Source organism: Pantherophis guttatus, chromosome 18 (genome assembly GCF_059756535.1).
Source record: "Pantherophis guttatus breed Tessera chromosome 18, ASM5975653v1, whole genome shotgun sequence".
Taxonomy (NCBI): Eukaryota; Metazoa; Chordata; class Lepidosauria; order Squamata; family Colubridae; genus Pantherophis; species Pantherophis guttatus.
In genome coordinates, this window is record NC_142080.1 from 15,023,060 (window position 1) to 15,050,922 (window position 27,863).

A 27,863-nucleotide genomic window follows, 5' to 3' on the forward strand; every position below is an offset into this window, starting at 1 on the left:
AAAAAGGCAGATTATATTTCCCTGGGTGAGAAATATGAGAAGCATATTTTGCAGACAGGGCAGCTCCCACCTTCCTGCCCCCCACCCTTTGTCAATGGGCCATTAAGGCCTGGGCCAGTCTATTCTACATAACAAAGATCTACCTCCTTCAGGCAGAGCCATAGTAGGAATTGCCAAAGATAGGATTAGCCCTCTACACAATAGCAGCAGAAACTCACCACATGTGACCTGGGAAGCACATGTGACCATCAGCCAGCAAGGCCCCCACCCCCTGGAAGTCTGACAACCAATCAGGATACTCTTTCGGGGCCCCAAGAAATGCAGAGCCAGAGAGCATAAAAACCCAAGGATTTACTGTATCTGCCCCCTTTTCTGTTCAGGAACTCAAGCCATGTGATCCTGTCCACCATTAAACCATCTTTCCAAGCAGTCTCCATGTCTCCAGTGTCTTTTTCCCCACTTGGAGCGGAACCTAGAAGGATGTTTCTTCCAACACCTCCTTTCAGTGGTTAATAGGTCAAGCCTGTGCTTAAAATGGATGAAGGAAGGAAAATGAAGAGGTCAAAGATCACTGCCGAGTGGGAAGGAGTCTAAACAGGAGTGTCCAAATTTGGCCATTTTAAGACTTGCGGACTTCAACTCCTAGAATTTCCCAGCCAGTTTTAAAGTCGCCATTGGGCATCCCTGTTCTAGAGGTTTATTTTTATGCAATAGGCTGTATTTTAGTCTTGTAAGGACTTTGGAAATTTACTCTGAAAAGTGTGATATAAATTACTGCAAAAATGTTATTTTATTTAGAAGACACCACAAGACTCTTGAGTTATTTTAATGTTTTTGCATGCAACACCTTGTAAGTATTCCAATAAATTAATCAGCTACCATTAGTGGCACTCCTGCCCTTAAAGCCCCGCCCACTCCTGCAGAAAATAACGTCATCGGCCCCGCCCACCCCGGGAGATTCCAGGAACCCCGGAAGAGTTGCGGGGGCGAGGGGGAGGAGTGGCACGTGGCGCTTGGGCGGGGTTGCTTGTTTTGGGGCTGGTAGTCCAGGATGTTTATTTTACACTCTGTCCACGCCCAGAGGCACCTCTCCCAAAAACGAGGCGGCACTTTCTTTCCTCCCTCTCCCCACCCACTCACGTGTGTGTGGGGGGCGACTCTCCCCTCTTGCCCACTTCTCGCCCAAGATGCCCGCCAAGGCATTCCAATAGCCGCGACGCCAAGCACCTGCCCTTTCCCAAGATGGCCGCGGCTCCGAGCTCCATTAGCCGCGCCCAGCGCCCTTCCTGAACATGGCCGCCGCGGCGTTCAATAGCCGCGACGCCCGCCCGTCCTCAATATGGCCGCCGCAGCGTTTAATAGCCGCGACGCCCAACATGGCGTCCACTCGGGCGGCGCCTCTCCGGTTCCAGTCACAAAGATGGCGCTTTCCGCCTCGCCGCGCCCACGGGTTGGAACGGGGTCGGTAGGTCAGGGAGGCCCGGATGTCGCCTCTCTCTCTCTCTCTCTCTCTCTCTCTCTCTCTCTGGGTAGGAGGCGCCGGTTGCCCGGATGTTCCTGTTGCTGCGGCGGCGGCGGCGCCCGTGGTCGGGTCGTCACCGGGGGGGCGCGGAGCGGCTGGGCCCAATATGGCTTCCCCGGCGGCCCTGAGGAGAAAGTGAGAGGGGGCGAGGCGGGCGGGGTCGGAAAATGGGAGGAGCCAGAGGCCTAATTGGGGAGGGGGCGTCCGAGGAAGGGAGGGGCCGGCCCCGCCCCGTGGCCCTGGGGCAGGCAGGCATTCCTCGGGGGGTGCGGGGGAGAGGGCCGGACCCCCCCCCCCGTGGCTTGAGCTGCTGCGGGTGGGGGGAGGGGGGCTGGAAAGGGTCTGGCACATTCCTAATTGGGAAGGGGGAGGTCCACCCTCCCCCATATTGAAGTTATCCCTTCCTTGCAGGGCGGGGCGGTGCTTCTCCGGCTCTCCCCAGGGAGGGGCTGCGGGGTGGTGGTGGTGGAGGAAGACCTCGGGGGGTCTTTGGGGCTGGAGGGGAGGGGGCGTATTGCGGGGGGCGTGAGCTTCGCAGGCCTGCCTCTGAGCCCTCCAGGTGGGTCAGGCCAGACTGAATGGGGGAGGGGGGGAGAGGCTGCTGGGTCACGGTGGGCACAAGAGGCCTGGTCTCCACCAGTTGTCTGCCTTGCCAGACAGTCCTCTGGACCCCCAAAGCCAGGAAATGGACTGGGTGGGTGGCAGGACCGAATTTGGGGATTCTCAGAGGGGATTTGTTGCTGGGGGAGGGGAGGAAAGCTGTGAGAGGGAGGAAAATAATCACAATATTTTAAGCCAGGGGTCTCCAACTTGGGGACTTCATTCCCAGGATTCCCCCATTCAAGCGATAGATAAGTCCTCGACTTAACAGCCACGGTTGAGCTCAACATTTCCGTTGTTAAGCCAGACAAGGGTTAAAGTGAGTTTTACCCTGTTGTGTGATCTTCCTTGCCACAGTTGTTAAATGCGTCATTGCAGTTGTTAAGTGAGAAACGTTGTTAATGTGAATCTAGCTTCCCCCTTGACTTTGCTGGTTAGAGGGTCGCAAAAGGGGATCGCGTGACCCCAGGACACTGCAACCGTCATAAGCATGTTGTCGAGCGTCTGAATTTTAATCACGTGACCATGGGGGATGCTCCAGTGGTCATTAAGTGTGAAAAACGGTCATAAGTCACTTTTTTCAGGGCCGTTGTAACTTTGAATGGCCACTAAGTGAACGGTTGTAAATCGAGGACTTCCTCTGTGCTGGCTGGGGAATTCTGAGAATTGAAGTCCACAAGTCTTAAAAGTGGCCAAGGTTGGAAATGTCAGTTTTAGATCATTGATCTCTTAGCCGATCAAACGGTAGATCAGCTGCCTTGATGAATGCAACCGGGCCCATCGTTTGCAGGTCTAGTTTTCTTGGTTGGGTGGTTGGGAAAGGTTTGTTTCAGTGGGTTTCTGTTTTAAATCAATTGGAAATTGTTTCGGGTTTAAAGAAGAGTTCAGCATTTAGAGAGGCATCTTGTGGAAAGGGGAAATAGGGTTTTGTCAACACACAGCCTCTTGCACTGATGATGTTACCTAGTTGGGTCATGAAATGTCTGCAGCAAAGCAAGCAAGTTCAAGGATCCCACAGTCCTCCTCCTCCTCCCCTCTTCTAGCACTGATTGTGTTATTTAATTGGTTAATGTTAGTTGCGGCACCAAGGACTCCACAATTCTTCCTCCTCCCCCTCCTCCCGATAAACCCCCCCTCTCTTCACTGATGATGTTCCCTACTTGGGTCATTAAATGTCTGCAAGAAAACAACTAAGCTCAGAGAACAAGGACCCCAAAAGCTGCACAATTAAGGAGGCTCCTGTAAGCAAGAAAAGTTTTTGAATACCCTTTATGAAATATTCTTTACAGACTGATACATAAGCCAACCGCTACCATATTCTAAATACAGTAGCCTCAATTATCTTCATTCTTACCCTATGATTATCCCTTCAGCTACTTTTGAGTGACTGAAAAACTTAGCCTACATTCAGCCTGGGGAGAGGGACTCTCTTGCCTGTGGTCAGGGGAGAGGAAAGAAAGAATAGAATACCAAAGTAAAAGAGTTGGAAGGGACCTCGGAGGTCTCCTGCTCAAGCAGGAGATCCATTCCAACTGTCCAATATCTTCTTAAAAACCTCCTGTGGTGGAGCTCCTATAACTCCAGGAGGTAAGAAACTCAACTGAAGTTTGCAGATCAATTTGGGGGCTCTTATTCATACCATTTTTTCTTTTTTGCAGCATGAAAGAGAGAGTGAGGACACCTGTTTTGGCTGTGAGGCATGGACTGAAATATAACTCTAGGAGAAATCTTACACTATTAAGAGCCACATATGAAATCTCTTTGCCGGGGCAGGGACTATTCTCTTTAAAAAATGATTTAAAAATTTGTGTGTTCATACCTGATCCTTTGTGCCCTATCACTTATGCAAGACATGGCCAAGCAGGAATCTCAGAGAATAACAAAGACATAAGGTTAGTGTGCCATAGTTCTCATAAGCTAAAGTATCTCAAGGGCTGCTATATAACACAAGAGGTCTTCAAACTTGGCAGCTTTAAGACTTGTGAACTTCAATTCCCAGAATTCTCCAGCCAGCTATGCTTTGCTGGAGAATTCTGGAGTCGAAGCCCCCAAGTCTTAAAGCTGCCAAGTTTGAAGACCTCTGATATAACATAACCAGTGATTCATTAACATAAATAGAGCACAATGCTTGCCTTTACCTTCCTGTTGACTGACCTGCCTTAGAGACGAATTGAGTTTTCAGGGCTGTGGAGAAGTTAAGTCTCTAACAGGAGATCTCTTTGAGAACTTTTGAGAGAGACTTTTAAAATGACACCTTGATCACCTTAACTGAAACATGTGGAATGCAGTTTGTGGCTTGCTTTTTAGCTTCTTGTGCATATTTGAAGAAAATGATTTGGGTTAAACGGGGGATTCTCGGTGCTCTCTGAGCTTGGTTGTTTTCTTGCAGACGTTTCATGACCCAACTACCCTGTTTCCCCCCAAATAAGACATCCCCTGATAATAAGCCCAATCGGGCTTTTGAGCGCATGGCAATAAGGCCAAGTGCTTATTTCAGGGTTCAAAAAAATATAAGGCAGGCTCTTATTTTTGGGGAAACACGTTAGGTAGCTTCATCAATGCTGGAAAGGAGTGGGCAGGGGTGCTATTCAGCAGGTTCTGACAGGTTCTGGAGAACCGGTAGCGGAAATTTTGAGTAGTTCGGAGAACCGGCAAACACCACTGGCTGGCCCCAGAGTGGGGTGGGAATGGGGATTTTGCAGTATCCTTCTCCTGCCACACCTACCAAGCCACGCCCACAGAAGCGGTAGTAAAAAAATTTGAATTCCACCACTGGGAGGGGGAGTTGTGGAGAGGAGGAGTAAGAGTAGGAAGAGGAGAACTTGGTGCTCCCTGAGCTTGTTTCTTTTCTTGAGGACATTTCATGATCCAACTAGGGAACTTCATCAGTATTAGAAGGGAGTGGGTTTACAGAGTGAAGGAGAAGGGGAGGAGGAAGGAGGAAGGGAGAAGAAGGGAGGAGAGTGATGGGAGAATGAGGAGGACTGTGGGGTCCTTGATGCTCTCTGAGCTTGGTTGTTTTCTTGCAGACATTTCATGACCCAACTAGGTAACATCATCAGTGCTAGAAGGGAGTAGGGTTTGTGGAGTGGAGGAGGAAAAGGAAGATTGTGAGGTCCTTGCTGTTCTCTGATCTCGGTTGTTTTCTTGCAGGCGTTTCATGACCCAACTAGGTAACATCAGTGTTCAAAGGGAATGGGGTCTCATCTCTGTTTATATACAACTGGCAAGGCAAACCAGTGGAAACATCTGCCAGAAAGCAACTGACCTCAGGGAGCCCCTGCTTATTTGAAGACAGGCCTGTTTGGTGAAATGAGAGTTTTTGGACCCTTCCGTGAACTAGGGACATTGATTGGAAAAACCTCTGCGATTCATTGCAGGGAATTTTAAACTAGGCGTTTTCAAAGGCCAGCTCACCACACAGAAATATTGTGACTTTTTGGCATGTAAGTGTCCTTCCTCCAGTTCTCAGTATGGCCCTGCACGACCCACCTTTTTCTCAGGCGTACCGTAAACCTCGTTTCAAAGAATTGCGAAGATGCACAGTGTCAAAAGGGGAGCCTCCTCTTTGGTGTGCGAACATGTCGGATCCATTGTCCTTTCTTGCCAGAGAAGTGAATCTGGAACGCTTGTTAAGAGTGGGTAGGAAGGCTGCTTGAAAAAGACTGAACTATTTTGAGTTTAGATATATTATCTCAGTAATCCTGCAGGCAGATTGGCATAATTGGCATAATTACCTCTTGCTCGGAGTGAAGGGCCTTAAACTTTAAAGTGTAGGCCATTTATTTTTTAAAATGAAACCATAACATGAAACCATTTCATAAAATGAAATACATATTTGTTTGTGAAACAGACGGATTATTTGTATTCACCGGTGACTGTTTGGCACTGAAAAAAGTGACTTAGAACCATTTTTCACAGTTACGACGGTTGCAGCATTCCCGTGGTCACATGATCAAAATTCGGCCTCTTGGTGATTGGCTCATATTTATGATGGTTGCAGTCTCCTGGGGTCATGTGATCCCCTTTTGCGACCTCCTGACAAGGCAGATTCATTTAACAACTGTGTGACTAACGGGGAAATATTTACACAATCTGAAGAGAAACCAGAGTTTGCAAATGGCTCTTATATGTGGTGACTTGTCTGGAAGACTGGAGAAGGACCTCCACACGGGCTGTGGGAACGCGACCTGGAGCATTTGCTGATACGGCTGATATGTGGGGAACTTATCAGCACAGGGTGCTGTTGGAATCTGCTCCCGGGGTCTCCTCCTTGAGCAAGGTCCCTCCCAGCTCTATTCTGATTCAAATGTGTGTGAAATGGTTGAACCAAGCAGGCAGGTCCCTGGCCCGGAATTCTTGCTTGTATTTTTTCAATTAAAAAAAAAAAAATCAGATTTTTTTGAACAAAAATCTTTATTTTTCTGTTCCTGGCTTCTCCCTCCCCCTCCCCAAAAGTATTTTTAAACTTACTCCTTAAGTGCCTTTGGCACCAAAAGAGCCGTTCCTGTCCAAGAAATATTCTTCAGCATGTCAGTTGGGCCTTGATCCAAGAAAAATGGTAATAAAAGAGTCGTATTTTAATTGCATTCAAAAAACTTTCTAGGGTTGGCCTTTTCCTGCCTTCTCCTTACCAACTTAGAGCCTTGGAGGGTCTTTCTTCCTGCTTTCCCCAGAGTCCTAGAACCCCCGTCCCCAAACGAGGCCGGGGAACAGAAGACAGGAGGTAATTGTGGGGCCCTTGGTGCTCCCTGAGCTGGGCGGTTTTCATGCAGACGTTTCATGACCCAATTAGATAACAACATCAGTGCTAGAAGGGAGAGGGGTTTGAGAAGGAGGCAGAGGACAACAACTCTGGGATCCTTGAGCGTTTGTTTCCTCGCACACATTTCATTGCCAAACTAGGCAACTTCATTAGCGCTTAAACAGAGTGCCAACCTCCCCTCTCTTCTAACATTGATAATGTTTCCTAGTTGGGTCATGAAACGTCTGCAAGAAAATCACCAAGCTCAGAGAGCCCCAAGGACCCCTCAGTCCTCCTCCTCCTCTCTGCAAACTCCGCTCCCTTCTAGCACTGATGGTTTAGGGGCCTCCAACCTTGGCAACTTTAAGACTTGTGGGCTTCACTCCCAGAGTTCCTCAGCCAGCTTTGCTTTGCTGCCTGAGGAATTTTGGGAGTTGAAGTCCACAAGTCTTAAAAGTTGCCAAGGTTGGAGACATCTGCCCTAGTTGGGTCACAGAACATCTGGAAGAAAACCACCAAGCTCAGTTAGCCACCGAGGACTCCACAGTTTCAACCCCGAGCTACACATTATCCTCTTCTGGAGAGAACTCTGAATAGTTCACGGGCGTCCCTTGCTTCAGAGGAAGTGGAGGGAAATCCGCCAGTTGCACTCCATGCCAATTGGCTCCTGAGTGCAGCCTTTGACAGTGCCATCTGCCATCTGTGAAGGCTTTGTGATGGCATCAGGTATCGGGCCCACTTTGCTCCAGTTGTTCTTGTCCGTTGAAATGCTGGTGGGTTGGATTGCCGTTGGTTCTGGCAACGAAGCTGTCCTTTTGGGGGGAGGGGTCTCTGCAGGTCTGTTCAGATGTCTGCAAGGAAGCAACCGTGCTCAGAGAGCCCCAAGGACCTCATCTTCCTCCTCCTCACAAACCCCACGCGCTTCTAGCACTACCTAGTTGTGTCATGAAACATCTGCAAGAAAACCACCAGGCTTAGAGAGCACCAAGGACCCCACAGCCCTCCTCCCCACTCTGTCTCTCTGTCTCTCACTGTTTGACTCTGTCTGTCTCTCTGTCTCTCTTATCTCTCACTCTCCCTTTGTCTGTCTGTCTCTCTCTCTGCAAACCCCCCTCCCTTCTAGTTCTGACGATATTACCTAGTTGGATCATGAAGCATCTGCAAGAAAGCCACCAAGCTCAGAGAGCCCCAAGGACCCCACAGTCGTCCTCCTCCTCCTCTCTGCAAACCCCCCTCCCTTCTAGTTCTGATGATATTACCTGGTTGGGCCATGAAACGTCTGCTTGGCTTACCAAGCTCAGAGGGCACCAAGGACCCCACAGATTAAGTCACTATTACGCAAAACAATTCAGGGCAGCCAGTTGGCTCTTCTTACCCCTGTTCAGCCCGAATTGCAGCCTAAGGTGCTACCAGGGGCCCGTGGCTCTGATCCGAACTTGCTTTCCTCTCTTCCAGTGCCCCAGGTGAAGGAAACCCGCCATCCCCTCAGTTCCCCTGGATGCTGGGCGGCCGAGGCCGGTTCTCGCAGTCGCTCAAGATGGCGACCTTGAAACGGAGCCACCAGCAAGCCTGGCCGGAGGAGGAGGGGGACCAGGAGCACGGCCTCTACAGCCTGCACCGCATGTTTGACATCGTGGGCACCCACCTGACTCACCGCGACGTCCGAGTGCTGTCTTTCCTCTTCGTGGATGTCATCGATGACTATGAACGGGGCATGATCCGCAGCGGGCGGGACTTCCTCCTGGCGCTGGAGCGTCAGGGCCGCTGCGACGAAACCAACTTCCGCCAGGTGCTGCAGCTGTTGCGGATCATCACCCGCCACGACCTGTTGCCCTACATCACGTTGAAGAGGAGGAAGGCTGGTAGGTCGCCTCCTGCTTGGCTTTCTAAGGGTGGGTGTGCGTGTAGACCAGACATGTCGAACACAAGCCCCGCGAGCCAGATCCGGCCCGTGGTGTGTTTAGATCTGGTCCGCAAGCAGTCAAGTAGGAGGAAGTGATTGAGTAATTACCTCCTCACTTCTTTGGGGGACTTCTCAGTGGCAGCAGCGCCAGGAGAGGATGAGCACTGGGAGCCACTCTAATGCATGGAGCCGTAACCTCAGGGGGGAGGGTTTGGGGGGGCAGGCATGGCTCAAGCGCCCTCCGCCTGAGAGCCAATGACTGGTGAGAGAAGGAAAGTGAAAGGACAGAAGGCACTCAGGACGTGGGCTTCTTCAGTTCTCGCCCCTCCCTGCCTCGCCGCCTTTCCCTCCTCCTCCTCTTTTGTCTCTGCGGCACTTTCTTTCAAGTAGCCGCTCGCCTTGCAGACTTTTCCCCAAAGATGGGAAGAAACGCAAGACGGGAGTCTGGCACACGGCAGGCCTGGGTCAAAACTAATCAAGAAACCTGAGCTAATATAGCAATAGCAATAGCCCTTAGACTTATCTACCGCTTCACGGTGCTTTTACAGCCCTCTCACAGAGCAGAGATATTACATGGGTGTAACAAGGGATGTCTTTAACTCTGCTACTTCGCTTTAGACCAACTGAAGCTTCCAGAGGGTCCTCAAGGGCAGCCCCTCTCTTGCAATAGCAACAGCCCTTAGACTTACCCACCGCTTCACAGTTCTTTTACAGCCCTCTTTAAGCGGTTTACAGAGTCAGCCTCTTGCCCCCAGCAATCTGAGTCCTCATTTTACCCACCTCGGAAAGGATGGAAGGCTGAGTCAGCCTTGAGAATTGAACCTCTGGCAGTCGGCAGTCAGCTTGCAATCCAGCATTCTAATCACTGTGAAGGAAGGAACAAGGAAGGAAAGGAAGGAAGGGTGGAAGGAAGGAAATGAAAAGGAAGGAAACAGGATGGATGGATGAATGATGGAAGGAAGGAAGGAAGGTGCTTTCCAGCCCTCTCCAAACAGTTTTCAGAGTCAGCCTCTTGCCCCCAACAACCCGGGTCCTCATTTTACCCAGCTTGGATGGAAGGATGGAAGGCTGAGTCAACCTGGAGCCTGGTGAGATTCGAACTGCCAGACTGCTGGCAGCCGGCAGTCAGCAGAAGTAGCCTGCAGTACTGCATTCTAACCACTGTGCCACCACGGCTCAGTTACATGCAACTGGCCCTTTGAGGGCAACCATAATGCTGATGCGGCCCTCAGTGAAATCGAGTTTGACACCCCTGGTGTTAAAAGCAGCTCTGTTCGTTTGTGGATGTCTGCAGGGAGTCCTCCATTTACGACTACAATTGGGAACGGAAACAGGACGGCTCTTAAGTGAGTCGCTCACCTGATTTGGTGAACTATTTATTTATTTATTTATTTGTTTATTTATTTGTTTATTTATTTTATTCAATTTGAATCCCGCCCTTTTCCTAGTGGACTCAGGGCGGTGCACAGCCAGAACTAAAACACATACCAATGCAAAATTTAAAATTTTTAAAAGAATTATATGACTTTGGCCAAAATTTAAGCATTCAAACTAAAACCCATTGACAATTTAAAAGGCTAAAAAAAAGGGGGGGGGTTCACGCAAGCCCTGCTTGATGGAAAAGAAAAGTTTTTAGGGCACAGCGAAAGACCCGGAGATCCGATATCCTTCATATCTCCAGGGGCAAATCGTTCCAGAGGGCAGGAGCTGCCACAGAGAAGGCCCTCCCCCTGGGGTCGCCAGCCAAAATTGCCTGGCTGACGCACCCTGAGGAGTCCCTCTCTGTGGGAGCGTACTGGTCGGTGGGAGGCTATCGGTGGCAGAAGGCGGTCCTGCAAATACCCAGGTCCTATGCCATGGAGCGCTTTAAAGGTGGTAACCAACACCTTGAAGTGCACTCGGAAGACCACTGGAAGCCAATGCAGCTCACGCAGGAGATTATGGCCCCCTCGCTCCCATAATCCTCCGCGCGGCCACATTCTGCACCAGTTGGAGCCTCCGGGTGCTCCTCAAGGGGAGCTCCATGTAGAGAGCATTACAATAGTCCAGGCGGGAAGTGACGAGTGCCTGAGTGACTGTGCGTAAGGAGTCCCGATCCAGAAAGGGACGCAACTGGCGAATCAGGCGAACCTGATAAAAATCCCCCTGGCCACGGCCGTCACATGCTCTTCTAAAGACAGCCGTGCATCCAGGAGGACACCCAAGTTGCAAGTCCTGTCCATGGGGGCCAATGACTCGCCCCCAATAGCCAGCGATGGCACCAGCTGGCTATATCGGGACGCCGGAAGCCACAGCCACTCGGTCTTGGAAGGGTTTGAGTCGAAGCCTGTTTCTCCCCATCCAGATCCGCACGGCCTCCAGGCACTGGGACATCACTTCAAGGGCATCGTTGGGATGGCCTGGGGTGGAGATGTACAGCTGAGTATCGTCAGCATACTGATGGAACTCCACCCCAAAGCCACGGATGATCTCATCCAGCGGCTTCACATAAATGTTGAACAGAAGGGGCGAGAGAACCGACCCCTGCGGCATGGTTGTTAAGTGAATGCCTGAAGCTGTTAGGTGACTCGTGGTCATTAAGCGGATCTGCCTCTCCCCTTGGGCTTTGCTTGTGGAAGCTGACTGGGATGGTCAATCACATGACCTTTGAACTCTGTAACCATCCTAAATACATGCTGGCTGCCAACTCCCCGTATTTTGATTATGTAACTATGAGGACGTTGCGACGGTCACAATGCAAGGACCAGTTGTAAGTAACTTTTTTCTGTGCCGTTATAAGTTTTGAATTGCAACCATTGCTAAAGTAATAGTTGTAACTCGAGGGCTACCTGTGCAGCATTGACCAAGCTGGCTGGGGAATTCTGGGAGTTGAAGTCCAGAGAAGTTAAAGTGGCCCAGGTTGGGAACCGTTGCACTGAGCCATTCATGGAGATTTCTTGCAGGTTTGCCAAGCAGACAAATGGCCATGTGTAGCCACCCAAAAGGCGTCGGGCAACTTGTGCAGTGACATTTTTGCGTTATTTCACTGTGTTAGACAACTTACTCACCCATCTGATCCTTCAGCTGAATTCCACCCCACTGCTTTTAAGAAACTTAAAAAAAAAATAACCCAATCCTGTGAAGTTTGGTCTATTGCAGGGGTCTCCAACCTTGGCCACTTTAAGACTTGTAGACTTCAACTCCCAGAGTTCCTCAGCCAGCAAAGCAGGGGTCTCAGACAAAGCTGGCTGAGGGATTCTGGGAGTTGAAGTCCACAAGTCTTAAAGTGGGCAGAGTTGGAGACCCCTGATCTATTGCTTCATCCAGGGCCGGATTTAGATGAAAAGAGGCCCTCGGCTATTCCACTTATGAGGCCCTTTCACCAGTGGTGGGATTCAATTATTTAACAACAGGTTCTGTGGGCGTGGCTTAGTTGGTGTGGCTTGGCAATCATGTGACTGGGTGGGTGTGGCTAGCTGGTCACGTGACTAGGCGTGGGTAGCTCGTCATGTGACCGGGTGGGCGTGGCTATGTGCATAGACTTTTTTCAGAGGGCTGAAAAAAGTCATTTCTGACTGGGCCTCGCACTTTTGACCGGTCCTCACACTTATGACCATCCTCACATTTATGCCTATGCAGCTTTCTTAACAACCATGTCACTCATTTCACAACTGCTTCTCTTCACCATGGTGACAAGATAGGGCAAAAACGTAAAATGTGAGGACAGTCGTAAGTTCGAGGACTGGTCAAAAGTGCGAGGACCAGTCAAAAATAACTTTTTCAGCCCTCTGAGTAGTCCATATGCACAAAAGGACTAACCAGAGGGCTGAAAAAAGTCATCTTTTCTACAGCAATAGAGAGGGATGAAGGAAGGGAAGGGAAATTAAAGTAGGAGGGAGGATAAGAGAGGGAGGAAGAGAGGAGGAGAAGGAGAAAGGAAGAGGAAGTAGGGAGGAGAAGAAGAGGGGGAGGAAGAGAAAGTAAGAAGGAAAGAAAAGAGAGAGGTGGTAGGTTTGAGGAGAAAGATTGCTGTACAATAAAAAAGATGAAAGGGAAGAAAGCCAACCCCAAACAAATATAAAGATATTAAAGAATGAATTGTTAAACTTTAAAGAATAAAAGAGAACAATTATGAATAAATAACAATAATTAGAAACACACATACAAACATACAATGTATTTTCTTTGAACAGAGTATTTGCCCGGTTCACAAATTTAAACAGTGTTTAGTCATTTCAATTAAATTTACAATTTCTATATTTCCTTTTTGCCGTATTTATTCCTCATCTATTTTTGTAAAAAACCAATATTACCCTTCATCCTCATCTCTAATCTTAATCAAATTCAATTTTTCCCTTCTATTCTATATTATACTCCTTCCCATTGTCATCTATTTTTATATCCATCCTCACATTGGTTAATTATGTAATATTAGTTGTTTAATATAAATTCAACATTTTAATATAAATCAATTAGTTATATAACTACCTTTTTTGTATATTAATCAATATGAACATGAATATTCCAATTATTTCCATGCAATCCAATTTCTTACAAATCCATTAATTATATTTACTAATAATAATAAACCAAATAATTTCCCCCATACATTCCTCCAAACCACAACTTAACCATTTCTGCTTTCAACACAATATACAATTAATAGTATCTCAATTATCACAATTCCCTAGTTAAATAGAGCTTTTTTTCTTTTGTGTTTTAAAATCCTGAACTCTCCTCTTTTTCCCTAAATTTCCCATTGTTTGCACCTACCTTTTTTGGTGAGGAAAAAGAAAAGAATTCTGCCTGCCTAATTTTCCAACCTTGCAGCAACAGCAAAGCAGTTTCAGTTTCGTTTCTCAGCATAGCTAGGGGGAAAAAAATCAGCACTCTTTGCAAGGAAGCAAAGAGCCGGGAGGCCAATTAGCCTATGCTGAAGCTCCATGGGCCAATAAAATTACAAAAAAAAGCACCGAACCCTTTGTTAAATTGCTGGCTCCCCCGCCCCTCGCCCACCACTATTTATTGGCAATAAATAGTGGTGCGGAGGGGCGGGGCAAGCCAGCAATTTAACAAAGGGTTCAGCTGCACCACTGGCTCTAGGGCGGCCCTTTGAAGCCCCGCGGCAAGAATTTGAAGTTTTTTTTTCCCTCTAGCCATCGGAGGCAGCAATAGATGGGGAGTGGGCGGGGTAAGCAAACGGCCGGCGATCCAACAGAGCAGAGAGTGAGGGTGAGTGAAGGCGTGGAAGCTGCTTTCTCCATCCTACTCTCTTGCGTCCGGAGCCGGTGGGGAACCACGTGGCAGCCCATGTGGATCCCAGGCAGCGGAACTCAGGCTAGGGAAGGGGTGGGCAATTGTGACAGCTTGGCTGTCTCAGGAATTCTGGGAGTTGAAGGCCACAGGTTGTAAAAGAGCCACAATTGCCCACCCCTTGCTACGGTAGGCTGGCGCCGCGCGGGTGGGAGTCGAGGGGCGGGCGAGCCAGCAATTTAACAAAGGGTTTGGCCGAACACCCTAGAACCCCCAGAATCCCACCACTGTGTAGGCCCCTCTTGATCTTGAGGCCCTAGGCTGAAGCCTAGTTAGCCTATAGGAAAATCCGGCCCTGGCTTCATCCCAGGTTTATCTGCATGGCTGGAAGTGTTTTCTCAGCCCTGGTTCTGCTTAATAGACATTTATTTACTCTGTTTTTGCAGTTTAAAGCTTGAATATAATGAAAAATTCTGCATCTGATCTTTTTTTTTAAAAAAAAGAAGTGTAATTTAAAACTCACTTCTCTTCCTCTTCTGGGGTAGAAACTTCCTATTGGCATTCCCAGAAGGCATCCACATTAAAGCTTCTAGGTATACAGGTAGTCCTCGATTTACAATGGTTCATTTACTGACCATTCAAAGTTGCAATGGCCCTGAAAAAAAGTGACTTATGACCATTTTTCACACTTAACAACCGTTGCAGCATCCTCCATGGTCACCTGAGTTACATTCAGATGCTCGGCAACTGGTTCACATTTATGACGGTTGCAGTGTCCCGGCCTCACGCTTTTGTGACCTTCTAACAAGCAAAGCCAATGGGGAAGCCCGACTCGCTTAACAACCAGTTTACCCACTTTATCAATTGCAGTGATTCACTTAACAACTTTGTCAAGGAAGGTTGTAAAATGGGGCAAAACTCACTTAAGGACTGTCTCACTTAGCAACAGAAATGTTGGGCTCAATTGTCGTAAGTGGAGGACTACCTGTGTTTCAAATTATATTTTTATATTGTTGACAGTTTGTCTTTCACACGTTGTTTTTTCCTTTCTCCCTCTTCAGTATGTCCGGACCTTGTAGATAAGTATCTCGAAGAGACTTCGATCCGCTATGTGACACCCCGAGCTCATAGCAATACGGAGCATGTCCCTCTGCACCAACACAAATCTGGTGAGATTTTCATACGTGTCCCCACCTTCCAAAGCTGCATCTCTGGATGCTGAAATGTTTGTACGCTTTGGTTTGTACATCTTGGCTTAAAAGGTCACCTCTTGCAGTGGTGAGACCAGACTTGGTCACCACAATAAGAAAAAAAAAGATGTGGAGATTCTAAAAAGAGTGCAGAGAAGAGCAGCAAAGATGATTAGGGGGCTGGAGGCTAAAACATAAGATGAACAGCTGCAGCAGGGGTGAAATCCAGCAGGTTCTGACAGGTTCTGGAGAACCGGTAGCGGAAATTTTGAGCAGTTCGGAGAACCGGCAAATGCCATCTCTGGCTGGCCCCAGAGTGGGGTAGGAATGGAGATTTTGCAGTATCCTTCCCCCAGAGTGGGGTAGGAATGGAGATTTTGCAGTATCCTTCCCCCAGGAGTGGGGAGGGAATGGGGATTTTGCAGTATCTTTCCCCAGGAGTGGGGAGGGAATGTGGGTTTTGCAATATCCTTCCCCTGCCACACCCACCAAGCTACGCCCACAGGACCGGTAGTAAAAAAAATGGATTTCACTACTGGGCTGCAGGAATTAGTTTTGGCCAATCTAGAGAAAAGAAGAGTTAGGGGTGACTTGATAGCAGCATTCCAGTACCTGAGAAGCTGCCACAAAGAAGAGAGGGTCAAGCTATTTTCCAAAGCACCAGAAGGCAGGACAAGAAGTAACGGATGGACACTAATCAAGGAGAGAAGCAACCTGGAATTTAGGAGAAACTTCCTAACAGGGAGGACAATTAACCAGTGGAACAGCTTGCCACCAGAAGTTGTGGATGCTCCAACACTGGAGGCTTTTTAGAAGACATTTGGACAACCACTTATCTGAAATGGTAGTATAGGTTCTCCTCTTCGAGCAAGGAGTTGGACTAGAAGACCTCCAAGGTCCCTTCCAACTCTTATTGTTATTGTCTATGGTGACAATAGACAATATTGTCTCCCATAGGTGTTTGGTTTATATAGCCATTAAACGAATGGTTGTAAATTGGGGACTCGCCTCTAGTTAAATTTTGGGGTGTCTGCCTATATTTGTATGTTCTGGTTCTTACGGAGGTTGAAGTTTTTTGAAGATCTTGAATAGGAAAGTGAGGCTTTCAGTGTCGAGCCCTAAAGCCAAAGTTCCATTGCCTCTTGAGCTCCTTAATCTCCATAATACAAAATCTAGGACATTAATTTGCAGTATTGTTATGGGGGATTGTTGTGTGTTGGACCCGGTCTTTGGGTGTTAAGTGAATTTCGTTGATTGGGTATACTGTGTATACACGTACAATGACAATAAAATTATTATTATATTTATTATTTAATAAATGGGAGGGGGTCTTTAATTGGTTTGTCCTGTGGTTATAGTAATCAGTTGTGTTTGAGAGGTTTCTGATGTGTGGCAGTGTCATCCTTTAGGTTGATAAAGTTACCTGGGCATCCATTTTGTGGGAAGATGCCATCCAGGTGGTCTGTTTCCTTGTCTCTGTCTATTAATAGGACTTAGAGGAAACTCTGATTGCCACTTGTTCTGTCATGGGCAGGAAAACACTTGCAGGGAAACTCAAGCAAAATATTCCTTTCCTTTCAGCAGAAACGAGAGAGAGAGAGAGAGAGGAGAATTGGGAAGGGGAGGAAAGGAAATGGGAAGGAACAAAATTGGAGAGAGACAGGATGAAGGAATAAGGTGACTGAACAGGGGAGAACAGGGGAGATTGTTATGGCGTATGTGTGTTAAATTGTGGACGCAAACAGGACCTCCCAACCAGGCACTACAGTCTCCAAGAAGGAGACCCGCATCCATTTGCAACCCCAACCCAATTTCTAGGTAACTATTCAATGGTTAACGATGCCAGCTTGCCAGCTGGCTCACCCCGTTGTGTGCCACGGAGGCCCAAGCACTGCACAATGGGGTGAGTTCCTGTCCTCGCCTCAGCTCCTGCCCACCTAGCTGTTTGAAAGCAAGCAAATGCGAGCAGATCAACAGGTACCACTTCAGTGGGAGGGTAACAGCGTTCCATGTGCCTTTGGCGTATAGCCATGCTGGCCATGGAAATTTGTCTTTAAACATTGGCCCCCTCGGCCAAGAAACAGATATGACCACCACGCCTGAGAGTCGGACCCAACTGGACAGGGAAGCCTTCACCTTTATTTAGGAAATAAAATCCTGGCTCCTCCTGAGTACACCTGGTCCACATTGGGACAGACTCTGCAGTAGGTGCCTGCGTCTGTCACTTTTTTAAATCTGTGGATTCCTGGATGCAAAACCTCCCATTTGAAGAAAATGTTGTTGAAGGTTTCTGGGAATCATTAGTTCTGTGTTCCAGTGATAGTGGCTGAAAAATGGGGCTCCGGGGGGGGGGGGGGGGAGGTGTTTGCTCACCACTGAAGGTGGCCGATGGGGTAAGAAGACCCCCCCACCCTCCATCCCATCCGGCTCTCAGCCCTCTTGGTTTTGCTTTAGAATGGTTCTTCATAGTATTTTAACTCCGTTGTTTTAGCCTTAATCTATTTTCTTCTTTGCTTGTTTTAATTTTAATCGATTTTTTTGTTGCTTCTTTTATAACTTCTAAGCCAAACGAGATCACCTTGTAAGGAGGCACGAGTGGCATAAAACTTTAATAAATAAATAAAAAATTGGGTGAAGTTGGTTGTTGAAAGCGGCTTCTCCCATGTTTGTTATGACTTAGATTGTTCTCAGGTGACCAATTTTGATTTGGTTCTTTTATTTTACTTTTACTCTTTATTTTACTTTGGTGGGTGATACAGACGAGAACAGCATGGCTGAAATTTGCGTAGGGATTTCTATCTGATAAGCCTCCCTCCCCCCCCCCGCATGCACCTTTCTTTTTTGGGGGGGCAGTTCCTGGAGTCCCCTGCAACGATTTAACCAGGTTTGAGAAGCAGTGCTCTTAAGAGTGCTGGTCTCAGTGAACGGGCACTGTCAACCTGGGTGTCTTTCTTGTTGATTTCACCCACATCAGCAATAAACCGTGCATCCCCTTTTACAAACGTGATGAACCTGGCTAGTTTTAGATTATTGTGGGTAACCTGTTGTTCCGATCGAAGTCATTCCCAAATCCTGAACTTGGTCTTCTCTGGTGCATTAACTGTTGCTAGGACAAGCAGTCCTTCACAAAGGGTTGTGTGGTCTTATTTATTTAACTAAAGGATTTGTACGGACATACCATAAAACAGAATCCTGGGCAGCTCACGACCACAATAATAAAAAAAGAAGCCAGATTACGAAACCCATAAAACGCAACCGCAAGCCCTGAATCATCCTGCTTGAGCAGGGGGTTGGACTAGAAGACCTCCAGGGTCCCTTCAGCCCTATGATTCTAACGGTATGTTCTACATTGCCAGCTTTCAGCAGTATATTTGCCAAACTGCCTTCTTGTCATTTTTTTTAGGTAGGAAATACATGCAAATTTTTTTTAGTGCCCCTTTAAAAAAAAAAAAAAACAGTGTCCAAGACACCTGGGCAGAAAAACCATTGCAATGGTATGTGAGAATGGCCCGGGAAGGCTCAGCTTGGAAAACCGGCATGTAAGGGTATTTCAGCCCATAAAATTAAGGGGGTGTGGGGATTGTTTTGGAAGAGACCTAACTTGGTTTTCCAAAGAGTAAAAGGAAAGGAAAAGAGGGCTTTTCAGTCTTGCAAAATTCTGTTAATATAATGCGGTGTTTCTTAACCTTAGCAATTTTAGGATAGGTGGACTTCAACTCCCAGAATTCCCCAGCCAGCAAAGCAAATTCTGGAAGTTGAAGTCCACCCACCTTAAAGTTGAACAAGGTTGAGAAACTTAGTGCTATACTCCTGAACTACACTGGACTATACTCTGGACTACCTCACAGGGCTAACAGGAATGACTATACTATAAAGCCTGGCCCCAAGTCACCCGACCTCTTCCATGCCTTTGGGAGAACTAGAACTCATCCTCTCCCAGTCTGTCTCTCCTCTACAGTAGTGGCCAGAATTGTGGGAACCTTTTGGGAAAAGTGTATTTTCTAAAACTAGCTAAGAACACCACTTTTTTTGTAGTAGTAGTGCCATAAAATTATATATCAATGAAAAGATAATTGAATCAAGAATGTAATGCAATAACTTTTATGAAGGATTTGCTAATAGAATAGCAGTTACAATATAAAGAAGAAAAGTGAAACATGTAGAAAAAATGAGATATACAAAAATTATCACCATGTCAGTTAATCCTTAGTTGGGTAACCTTTAGTATGAATGACGGCTTACAACGTCTTCCCATGGAGGGAACCAAGTCTTTGAGTTCTGCAGCTGTTACAATATGAAACCAAGATTGAATGATGGCTTCTATTAACTGGGTTTTATTGCTGGGTCGCTTCTGACTAACAAGTTTCTTTAGTCGGCTCCATAGATTTTCAATTGGGTTAAGAAGGTCTGGGCTATTCCCAGGCCATTCCAGCAGTGGAATAGGATTATCTTGAAACTCCAAAAAAAAAAAAAAAAAAAAAAGTGTTATTATCCATCAAACCTCAAAAATACACTTTTCCCAAGTTTTCCACAATTTTGGCCACTGCTGTATATCACCTTAACCGCTAAATCAGACCATCCAACTTAATTTCCGTGTCACCCAAAGCAAACCTCGCCTGGCTTTGAACTCTCTTACATTTGTTTTTGTTTGTTTTTTTAAATAAAGTTTTATTACACACATATTAAAACATTGGACACGGTGTAACCGTCCTGGCATTCTTTTTGCCATACATACTAAAATGAAAAATAATTATCATATATACCTTATTACTTATATACAATTTCTGTTCAGTATTTACATATCTAAAGACATCCTCCTCCTATCTATATTAGTTATACATTTGTTTTATCCATTATCATTCTATTGTAGTTACATAACTTTAATTCTCCATTTTATGAATTCTAGTCAGTTCTTGTTTTTCGACCCTCTTTTCTGTTCCAACCATTGATACATTTTGTTCCATCTCTCGTGGTATTCTGACTCGCCTTTATTTTTCAATTCCAAGGTTAATCTATCCATTTCCGCACATGTCAAAAAAATTTTCATCACTTCATCTTCTAGAGGAGTTTCCTTATTTTTCCAATTTTGGGCAAAACTCATTCTTGCTACTGTTATAATATGTCTTATTAAGTAAGTTACCCCTTTATTGTATTTCCCATTTATGATTCCCAATAGGAATAGTTCTGATTTATATTCTATTTCGTCTCCAAGTATTTCCACCAACCATAAATCAATCTTCCGCCAATACTCCTGTGCTTTTTTTACATAACTATCATATGTGGTGGTTATGTAAGCTCTTTGACGTTTGTGTGTCCCACAGTGCCTCCCCACCACCCGTTGGTCTGCTGCTCCTCTTCGGGTCCCCAGATCTGCACCAAGAGGTCCGGCCGGGGAAGGGCGCTGCTCAGCAACCAGCGGAAAAGGAGGAAGTCCGTCACGCCGGATCCGAAGGACAAACAGACCTGTGGTGAGGTTCCCGACAACCACACTTTACGCGGGACCCTCAGGGCTGCACACCCATTTGCCACCAGATCCATCAGCTTCCTCAAAACGGCATAGAATCATGGGGCTGGAAGGACCCCGCTGGTCTTCTAGTCCCAACCCCCTGCAGATGACAGAGCTCAGTATGGGGAAAGGCTAAGCATGGCTGCCAACAAGTTGTTGCTACACCTCCCAGCGTGTAGGAACCCAGCGTGAAGCAGGAGGAGCCCTTCTTCCCTCTCTCCCTTTCCAGGATTCTCTCTCTTAAAAAAAAAAAAAGACTTTATTAAGTTTCAGCAAAAAAATAAAAGAGAAGAAAATAGCAAAAGTGAGAGAGAGAGAAAAGAAAGGCAGGAAAGAAAGAAGGTTAGGAGTGCGAACAAGGAAAAGGAAGGACAACATAGGAGTGACTCCTGATTTTCTTCAGGTGAGGTTCAAATAGCCACTGTAGAAACCTGTTACTTTAAGGGGAACGATGGTACGCCAGTAGTTCCATAATCGTAAACACTTCTAATCGTCAACTCCTGAAATTAAAAGTTTTGTTTCTTTCTGTTTCAAATTTTAAAAAATGGTTTTTTCAAGTAAGATCAAAGCTAGAGAAAGTCTTTAATCAAAATTAAAGAGATTATCCGCCCAGACTAATTTGCTGAGAAGGGTGGTTCTAGAAATCAAATAAAATAAATTGCCAATTTTGCCATCTCTGCTAATTCCATTAACTTTACCATCCATTCTTCCATTGTGAGAATAAGTCCTTCTCTCCCTCCAACAGTTCTGAAAGCAAAATAAAATGCTGGAGAAAACCACAGAGAAGATTTGATGGCTGGTGTTGTGTTCATAGCATGGAGTACATACTAGACTAAATTAAAGTATTTTTCAGTAGAGAGCTAGTTTGGTCTAATGGTGAAGGTGCTGGCCTAAAAACAGGGAGATTGTAGTTCTGCTTTAGGCATGGCCCAGTCTCTCTCAGCCCAACCCACCTCACAGGGTTGTTGTGCAGAAAATAGGAGGAAGGAACATGTTCACTGCCCTGAGTTATTTATAAAAACAATACCAGGTAATCCTCGACTTACGACCACAATGGAGCCCCAAATTTCCATTGCTAAATGAGACAGTTATTAAGTGAGTTTTGCTCCAGTTTATGACCTTTCTTGCCACAATTGTTAAATTGTTAAGTAAGTAACATGGTTATTAAGTGAATCTGGCTTCCCCATTGAGACTTGGCTTGCAAGAAGGTCGCAAAGGGGAATCACCTGACGCTGGGAGACACTGCAAACGTCATAAATACAAGTCAGTTGCTAAGCATCCGAATTTTGATCACATGATCATGGGGATGCTGCAAGTGTCGGGTGAAAAATGGCCATAAATCATTTTTTTCAGTGCTGTTGTAACTTTGAGCAGTCACTAAAGAAACCAGGGGTGGGCTTCAAAAATTTTAGCAAGGGGTTCTCTGCCCAGTTGCTGGGTGGGCGTGGTCATGGTGGGTGTTGCCTAGTCAGCCTGCACCACGACCGTGTGTGTGTGTGTTTTTGCCCTCCCTGGGCTCCAGAGGCTTTCCTTGAGCCTCCAGGAGGGCGAAAACAGCCTCCCCAGGCTCTGGAGGCCCTCTGGAGGCCAGAAACAGGCCCATTTCCGGCCTTCCCAAACCTCCAGTAGGCCCGTTTTTCCCCTCCCCGAGCCCCTGCACGCACCCAGCACTGCATCCAAAATAGGCCACGGGACTCCTGGGAGGGGTGGGATGGGCGGGGCCAGCCAGGAGTGGCATTTTGGGGTTCTCCAAACTGCACAGAATCTTAGCTAAAGTTTCTCCCAAACCCCAGCAAACCCCCAGCAGCCCCACCCCTGAAACAAACTGTTGTAAATTGAGTCTAGAAATTAGGAGACTGTAGTCCCGCTTTAGGCTGTTCTTCCCAGCCCGGTTGCCACTTAACGCTCCTGCCGGTGTCTCCGCCCCCCCCCCCTGCAGATATCCGCCTCCGAGTCCGGGCCGAATACTGCCAGCACGAGACGGCCCTGGAGGGCAACGTCTTCTCCAACAAGCAGGACCCCCTGGAGCGCCAGTTTGAACGTTTCAGCCAGGCCAACACGATCCTGAAGTCGCGGGATCTGGGCTCCATCATCTGTGACATCAAGTTCTCGGAGCTGACGTACCTGGACGCCTTCTGGCGCGACTACATCAACGGCTCCTTGCTGGAGGCCCTGAAGGGCGTCTTCATCACAGACTCGCTCAAGCAAGCCGTGGGCCACGAGGCCATTAAACTCCTGGTCAACGTGGACGAAGAGGATTACGAGGTGGGCCGGCAGAAACTCCTGAGGAACTTGATGCTGCAGACGGCCCCTTGAACCCCGGCGGTGGATAATTCATTGTGGATTTTTTTCTCCTTTTTCTTCCTTCCCTGCCTTTCCTCAGGCTCTCGTTGGGAGGAATATTTTTCTTTCTTTCTTTTATTTTCCTTAAAAAAAAGAAGAGAGAGGGGGGGGGGGGATAATATCTCCGAGGAACGAAATCGGTCACGGATACTGAATAAGTCTTTTCCGTAGGAGGATACACTGTTTTTCCCCTTCTTCCCCCAGGGGGGAACTGGAAACGAGGAGCCGGAGAGGCCTGTCTCGCACCCCTGCCTCGAAGGAGCCCCCTTTTCCTGGGCTCGCTGAGCAATTGGGGGACCCCCGAAAGGTGCTCGGCGGTTCTTTTCTTATCGCCTGCCCTCTTGTGCTGTCCGACTTTTCTGTTGTTTCGGTATTGTTGCCATCGATTCGCTCGCCCGCCGTCGCCCCCTCCCAGTGGATCTCTACACGAAACCCCCGAAGGCAGGCCCTTAATTCCTCCCTTCCTATTAAAGAAGCTGTTCTCGTCATTAGGTCCCCGTTCCTGTCTCTCTGCGAGGGAAGGGGACGGAAAGGGAGGCCTTGGCTCATGGGGAGGGGAGGGGGCTCTGCCTCCCCATCCGTGGTCTTTTGTTTTCTAATTTCCACTCGGCTGCTTCCCCTCTGTAACAATGGTTTTAAAGCAGGGGGGCTCCGATTTAATCACAGTTTGGCAAGGGGTAGGGCTGGGAACGTGTTTCGATGGAGGGGGTCTCATGTGAAGCTCAGCCAAGGTAGGGCACGCGATGTGGATCCAAAGACGAGGGTGAGCTACAGCTGCTGCTCTGAACCCCACTTCGGTGGGGTGGGAGATTTCCTTGTGGGTCAAATAGGACGGGGCTCTCCAACCTTGGCAGCTTTTAAGACGAGCGGACTTCAACTCCCAGGATTCCCCAACCTTAAAGTCGCCACGGTTGGAGAGCCCTGAGATCGGGGACCCCCCTCTGGCTAAGGAGCTCCTCCGAGACCCTCTCTTGGCTCTGCCCTCCCTGCCCTCCATCCCGCCTGTGCCTTTTCCTCTCACTCTGCGGCCTCCAGAGATGAACGAGAAGGGCCTTCCCTCCTCAGCCAGGCAACCTCCGAGGACAGCTGCCCACCTGGGATGGAAAGGAAGACCTCTGCCAGCTAGAGAAGAAGAGGGGGCCGAGCTTAGGAGGGAGGAACACCCCTGTGTGGCCGGGCCCAACTTTTGTGGGATCCTGTTGGTTTAGCTCAGCGGTCTTCAACTTTGGTAACTGTTAAGCCTTGTGGACTTCAACTCCCAGAATTCCTCAGCCAGCTGCTGGCTGAGCAATTCTAGGAGTTGAAGTCCACAAGTCTTAAAGTTACCAAGGTTGAAGATCCCTGGTTTAGCTGACTGGTCTGTTTCTCCGGTGGTTTCTCCCCCCACCCCATCTTGACTTCCCCACCAGTGGGGCAAAACCAAATAGCTCGGAAGACGCTTGGAGTGGGGACAGACATACACCAGCCCTTGCTTCCCATGGTGCTGAGCGCTGGTTACATCTAAATTTTCGCTTTCTTTGGGGAGACGGCCAGGTAGTCAGCTGTGGGGGTTACGTTTTTGGTAGCCCCACAGGCCTTGGCAAGGGGTCTCTTATCCCCCCCCCCCCACCCTCCAGGCCTGTCTCTCTTTTCCCTATCAGCTGCAGGGAGGCTGGGGATATGCTGGGGCTCCATCAGTTGGGAAAATAGAACAACCTGGGAGGAAGGAATCGGTTCTTTGGTTCATGCTGGATTTCTTTCTATCGGGTGCTCACACTTGCCATGTGTCATTTCCGTTTGGCCCCCTTAAATCATGCGAAAGCTTTGGCAAGCAGCAGCCAAGCCCCCTACCTGCCTCCCTTTTCCCAGTAAGACCCCCTTGGCTGACTTCTTCAAGAGGGCGGAGGGGCCGCTTTTGACACCTTCTGGCTAGGGAAGGAACTGGGAGCCGCCCAGCAAGCGTCCAGTTTATCCAGCCATAAACTCAGGTGGCCCTTGAGCATTTCACGGGGAGGGAACGGACAGGGAAAAAGTGGGTTTCCCATCCTGCAGAGCAGAGAGAGAGGCCATTTAATTCACCCAGACCTTCAATCGCTTACGAGTTTGTGTTAACGATTTGCCTCTTGGCTTCTCTGCATTTGCCGGAAACGGCTTTTTTCACAAAGGTTTGTAACGGCGCTTCGGATTTGATTCGGAAGCGAAGGCCCCTCCTGCTTTGTGCACAGAAGAGCCAAATGCGATGCCTTCGTGTGACCCAACCAAGCGGACGCCTCTTCTTTCCAAAATTGCACAGTTGCCAACCTTAAAATTGCACAGGCCGTTTTTTGTGGTATCTGCTTCCGTGAGTTTTTCTAAATCTAAACGCAGGGCAACTCTTCTCAATTTTGCCCCCATTTTTTTCCCCTATAACAATCCGCTTCTTGTCCAAAGCGAGTCCAGGAAAAGTTATGACCCCTGACTCCATTGGCTGCATAAACTGGCGCCAAAACCTGGGAAAACAGAGCAAGTGACCCTTTGCTTGGCTTAAAATGGTCCAGTCGGACTTCGGAGGCTTTTTCTGTTTTCCTCCGGCTGCCTCGCAAAGTACACAAAAGTCTAATCATTGCAAATCCTTGTTGTTTCATGATAATCCTGGCACAAATTTGTGTAAAATCGGTGACTTATTATTATTTTTTTTTAAGGAAATGCCAGTGTGACTGGGCATGTTCCCTAATGTACCTTTGGGTTTTTTTTTTTTCCTGAAATGATGATGATGATGATGATAATAAAAAAAATCTTCTGCCTTTGTTCGGTGCAGCTGTTGGGGTCGGTGGCTCCCTGGAAGAGTATGTGCCAACCAACCAAAGTTTTCTCAGAGTCCGTGTAAGTCAGTTGATGCCCTGGAAAAGATTTTTGACAAGAAGAAATAAGTGTTTCCTCCTCAAAGCATAGGTGGGTGAGGGGTCTCCAACCTTGACCACTTCATGACTTGTGGACTACAACTCCCAAAATTCCTCCCTCTGCAACTTTACAACTTATGGACTTCAAATCCCAGAATTCTGCGAGTTGAAGTCCATAAGTCATAAAGTTGCAGAGTGAAGAATTCTGGGAGTTATAGCAGGGGTGAAATCTAAAATTTGTTACTACAAATGTTCTGTGGGCGTGGCTTGGTAGGGGGGTAATTGACTGGGTGGGCGTGGCCAACTTTTTTTTTTTTACTTTTAAAAGCAGTTTTTCTACAACCTCTTCGGCTGAAGAGGTTGTAGAAAAAATGCTTTTAAAAGCCTCTGACGATCCCAGCTGAGCTGCGCGATCATCAAAGGCTTTTCTTTTACCTTTAAAAGCATTTTTTCGGCCGAAGAGGTTGTAGAAAAAATGCTTTTAAAAGTAAAAAAAACAGCCTCTGATGATCGTGCGGCTCAGCTGGGCATAGGGATGGGGGGAGCACAGAGATTTTTGCTACCGGTTCTCTGAACCACCCGCCTCCATCGCTACTGGATCGGGCGATCTGGTCCGAACTGGGAGCATTTCACCCCTGAGTTGTAGTCCACAAGTCGTAAAGTAGCAGAGTGAGGAATTCTGGGAGTTTAAGCCCATAAGTCGTAAAGTTGCAGAGTGAAGAATTCTGGGAGTGTAAGTCCATAAGTCATAAAGTTGCAGAGTGAGGAATTCTGGGAGTTTAAGTCCATAAGTCGTAAAGTTGCAGAATGAGGAATTCTGGGAGTTATTTTATTTTATGCAATTTATATGCCGCCCTATCTCCGAGGACTCAGGGCAGCTCACAACGGTAAAATGCACAATTCCTCATAAAAGCCAGTATAAAATTTAAATCCCAATTTAAACAATTTAAAATTCATTAACCCCCCCCCAATCAGTCCAGGCTGCGGAACAACCAGGTCTTCAACTCACGGCGGAACTAGCAAAGGTCAGGGGCCATCCGGAGCTCCAAAGGAAGCTGGTTCCAGGGGGTGGGTGCGCCCACAGAGAAAGCTCTCCCCCTGGGGGTCGCCAGCCGACACTGTCTGGCTGACAGCACCCTGAGGCCCTGTCTGGAAACGCAACGGGTGATTGGGAATTGTCACTGGCTGCAGGGGGTCCGACAAATATCCCGGGCCTAGGCCATGCAGGGCTTTATAGGTAATAACCAGCACTTGAACCTCACCCGAAGGGCAACTGGTAACCAATGCAAGTCGCGCAGGAGGGGTGTAACATGGGAGTGTTGGGACGCTCCCATCACAACCCGCGCGGCTGCATTCTGCACCAGCTGAAGCTGTCGAGTGGTTTTCAAGGGCAGCCCTAGGTAGAGCGCGTTGCAGTAGTCAAGATGGGAGGTGACCAGCACATGAGTAACAGTGCGTAGGGCATCTTGGTCCAAATAAGGGCGCAACTGGCGTACAAGGCGAACCTGGGCAAATGCCCCCCTGGCCGCAGTCGTTACATGATCTTCCAGAGACAACCGTGAATCCAGGACGACACCCAAGTTGCGAGCCATATCCACAGGGGGTAACACCTCACCCCCGATGGTCAATGATGGAAGATCTCGATCGGACCAAGATGCCAGTACCCACAGCCACTCAGTCTTGGCAGGGTTGAGTTCCTGGATGGGGAGCCTGTTCCTCCCCATCCAGCTCCGTATTGCTTCCAGGCAGCGGGATGTCATGTCGAGGGCATCACTGGGCTGGTTTGGGGTGGATATAAAAAGCTGGGTATCATCAGCATACTGATACCGCACCCCAAAACCACGGATGATCTTCCCAAGCGGCTTCATATAGATGTTGAACAGGAGAGGCGAGAGGACCGACCCCTGGGGCACCCCACAAGTGAGGGGCCTCATAGCCGACCACTGCCCCCCTGCCAACACCGCT

General features: G+C 47.9%; 1 protein-coding gene and 1 long non-coding RNA gene across 6 annotated transcripts; one reads left to right on the plus strand and one right to left on the minus strand.

Annotated features, from left to right (window-relative positions):
• Positions 1–1,446: 1,446 nt before the first annotated feature.
• DEDD (death effector domain containing) lies at positions 1,447–25,805 on the plus strand. Of its 5 annotated transcripts, XM_087881159.1 has the most exons (7): positions 1,558–1,657; positions 3,781–4,014; positions 5,276–6,683; positions 8,322–8,728; positions 15,063–15,170; positions 20,513–20,659; positions 22,637–25,805. In XM_087881159.1, exons 4-7 carry the CDS (start codon positions 8,365–8,367, stop codon positions 23,011–23,013), a joined length of 996 nt encoding a protein of 331 aa, XP_087737285.1. In that variant the 5' UTR covers positions 1,558–1,657; positions 3,781–4,014; positions 5,276–6,683; positions 8,322–8,364; the 3' UTR covers positions 23,014–25,805. The 5 variants fall into 5 exon arrangements, with proteins under 5 accessions (XP_034282207.2, XP_034282203.2, XP_087737285.1 ...); XM_034426312.3 differs by lacking the exon at positions 5,276–6,683 and having other exon boundaries at positions 1,468–1,657; XM_034426315.3 differs by lacking the exons at positions 1,558–1,657; positions 5,276–6,683 and adding an exon at positions 3,261–3,363.
• Positions 19,829–25,871, minus strand: LOC148111639 (uncharacterized). Its single transcript, XR_015730433.1, has 3 exons — positions 25,738–25,871; positions 22,822–23,123; positions 19,829–20,936 (listed from the first exon to the last, which is right to left on the minus strand). It is a non-coding gene; the product is annotated as an uncharacterized LOC148111639 (long non-coding RNA).
• Between the last annotated feature and the right edge of the window lie 1,992 nt (positions 25,872–27,863).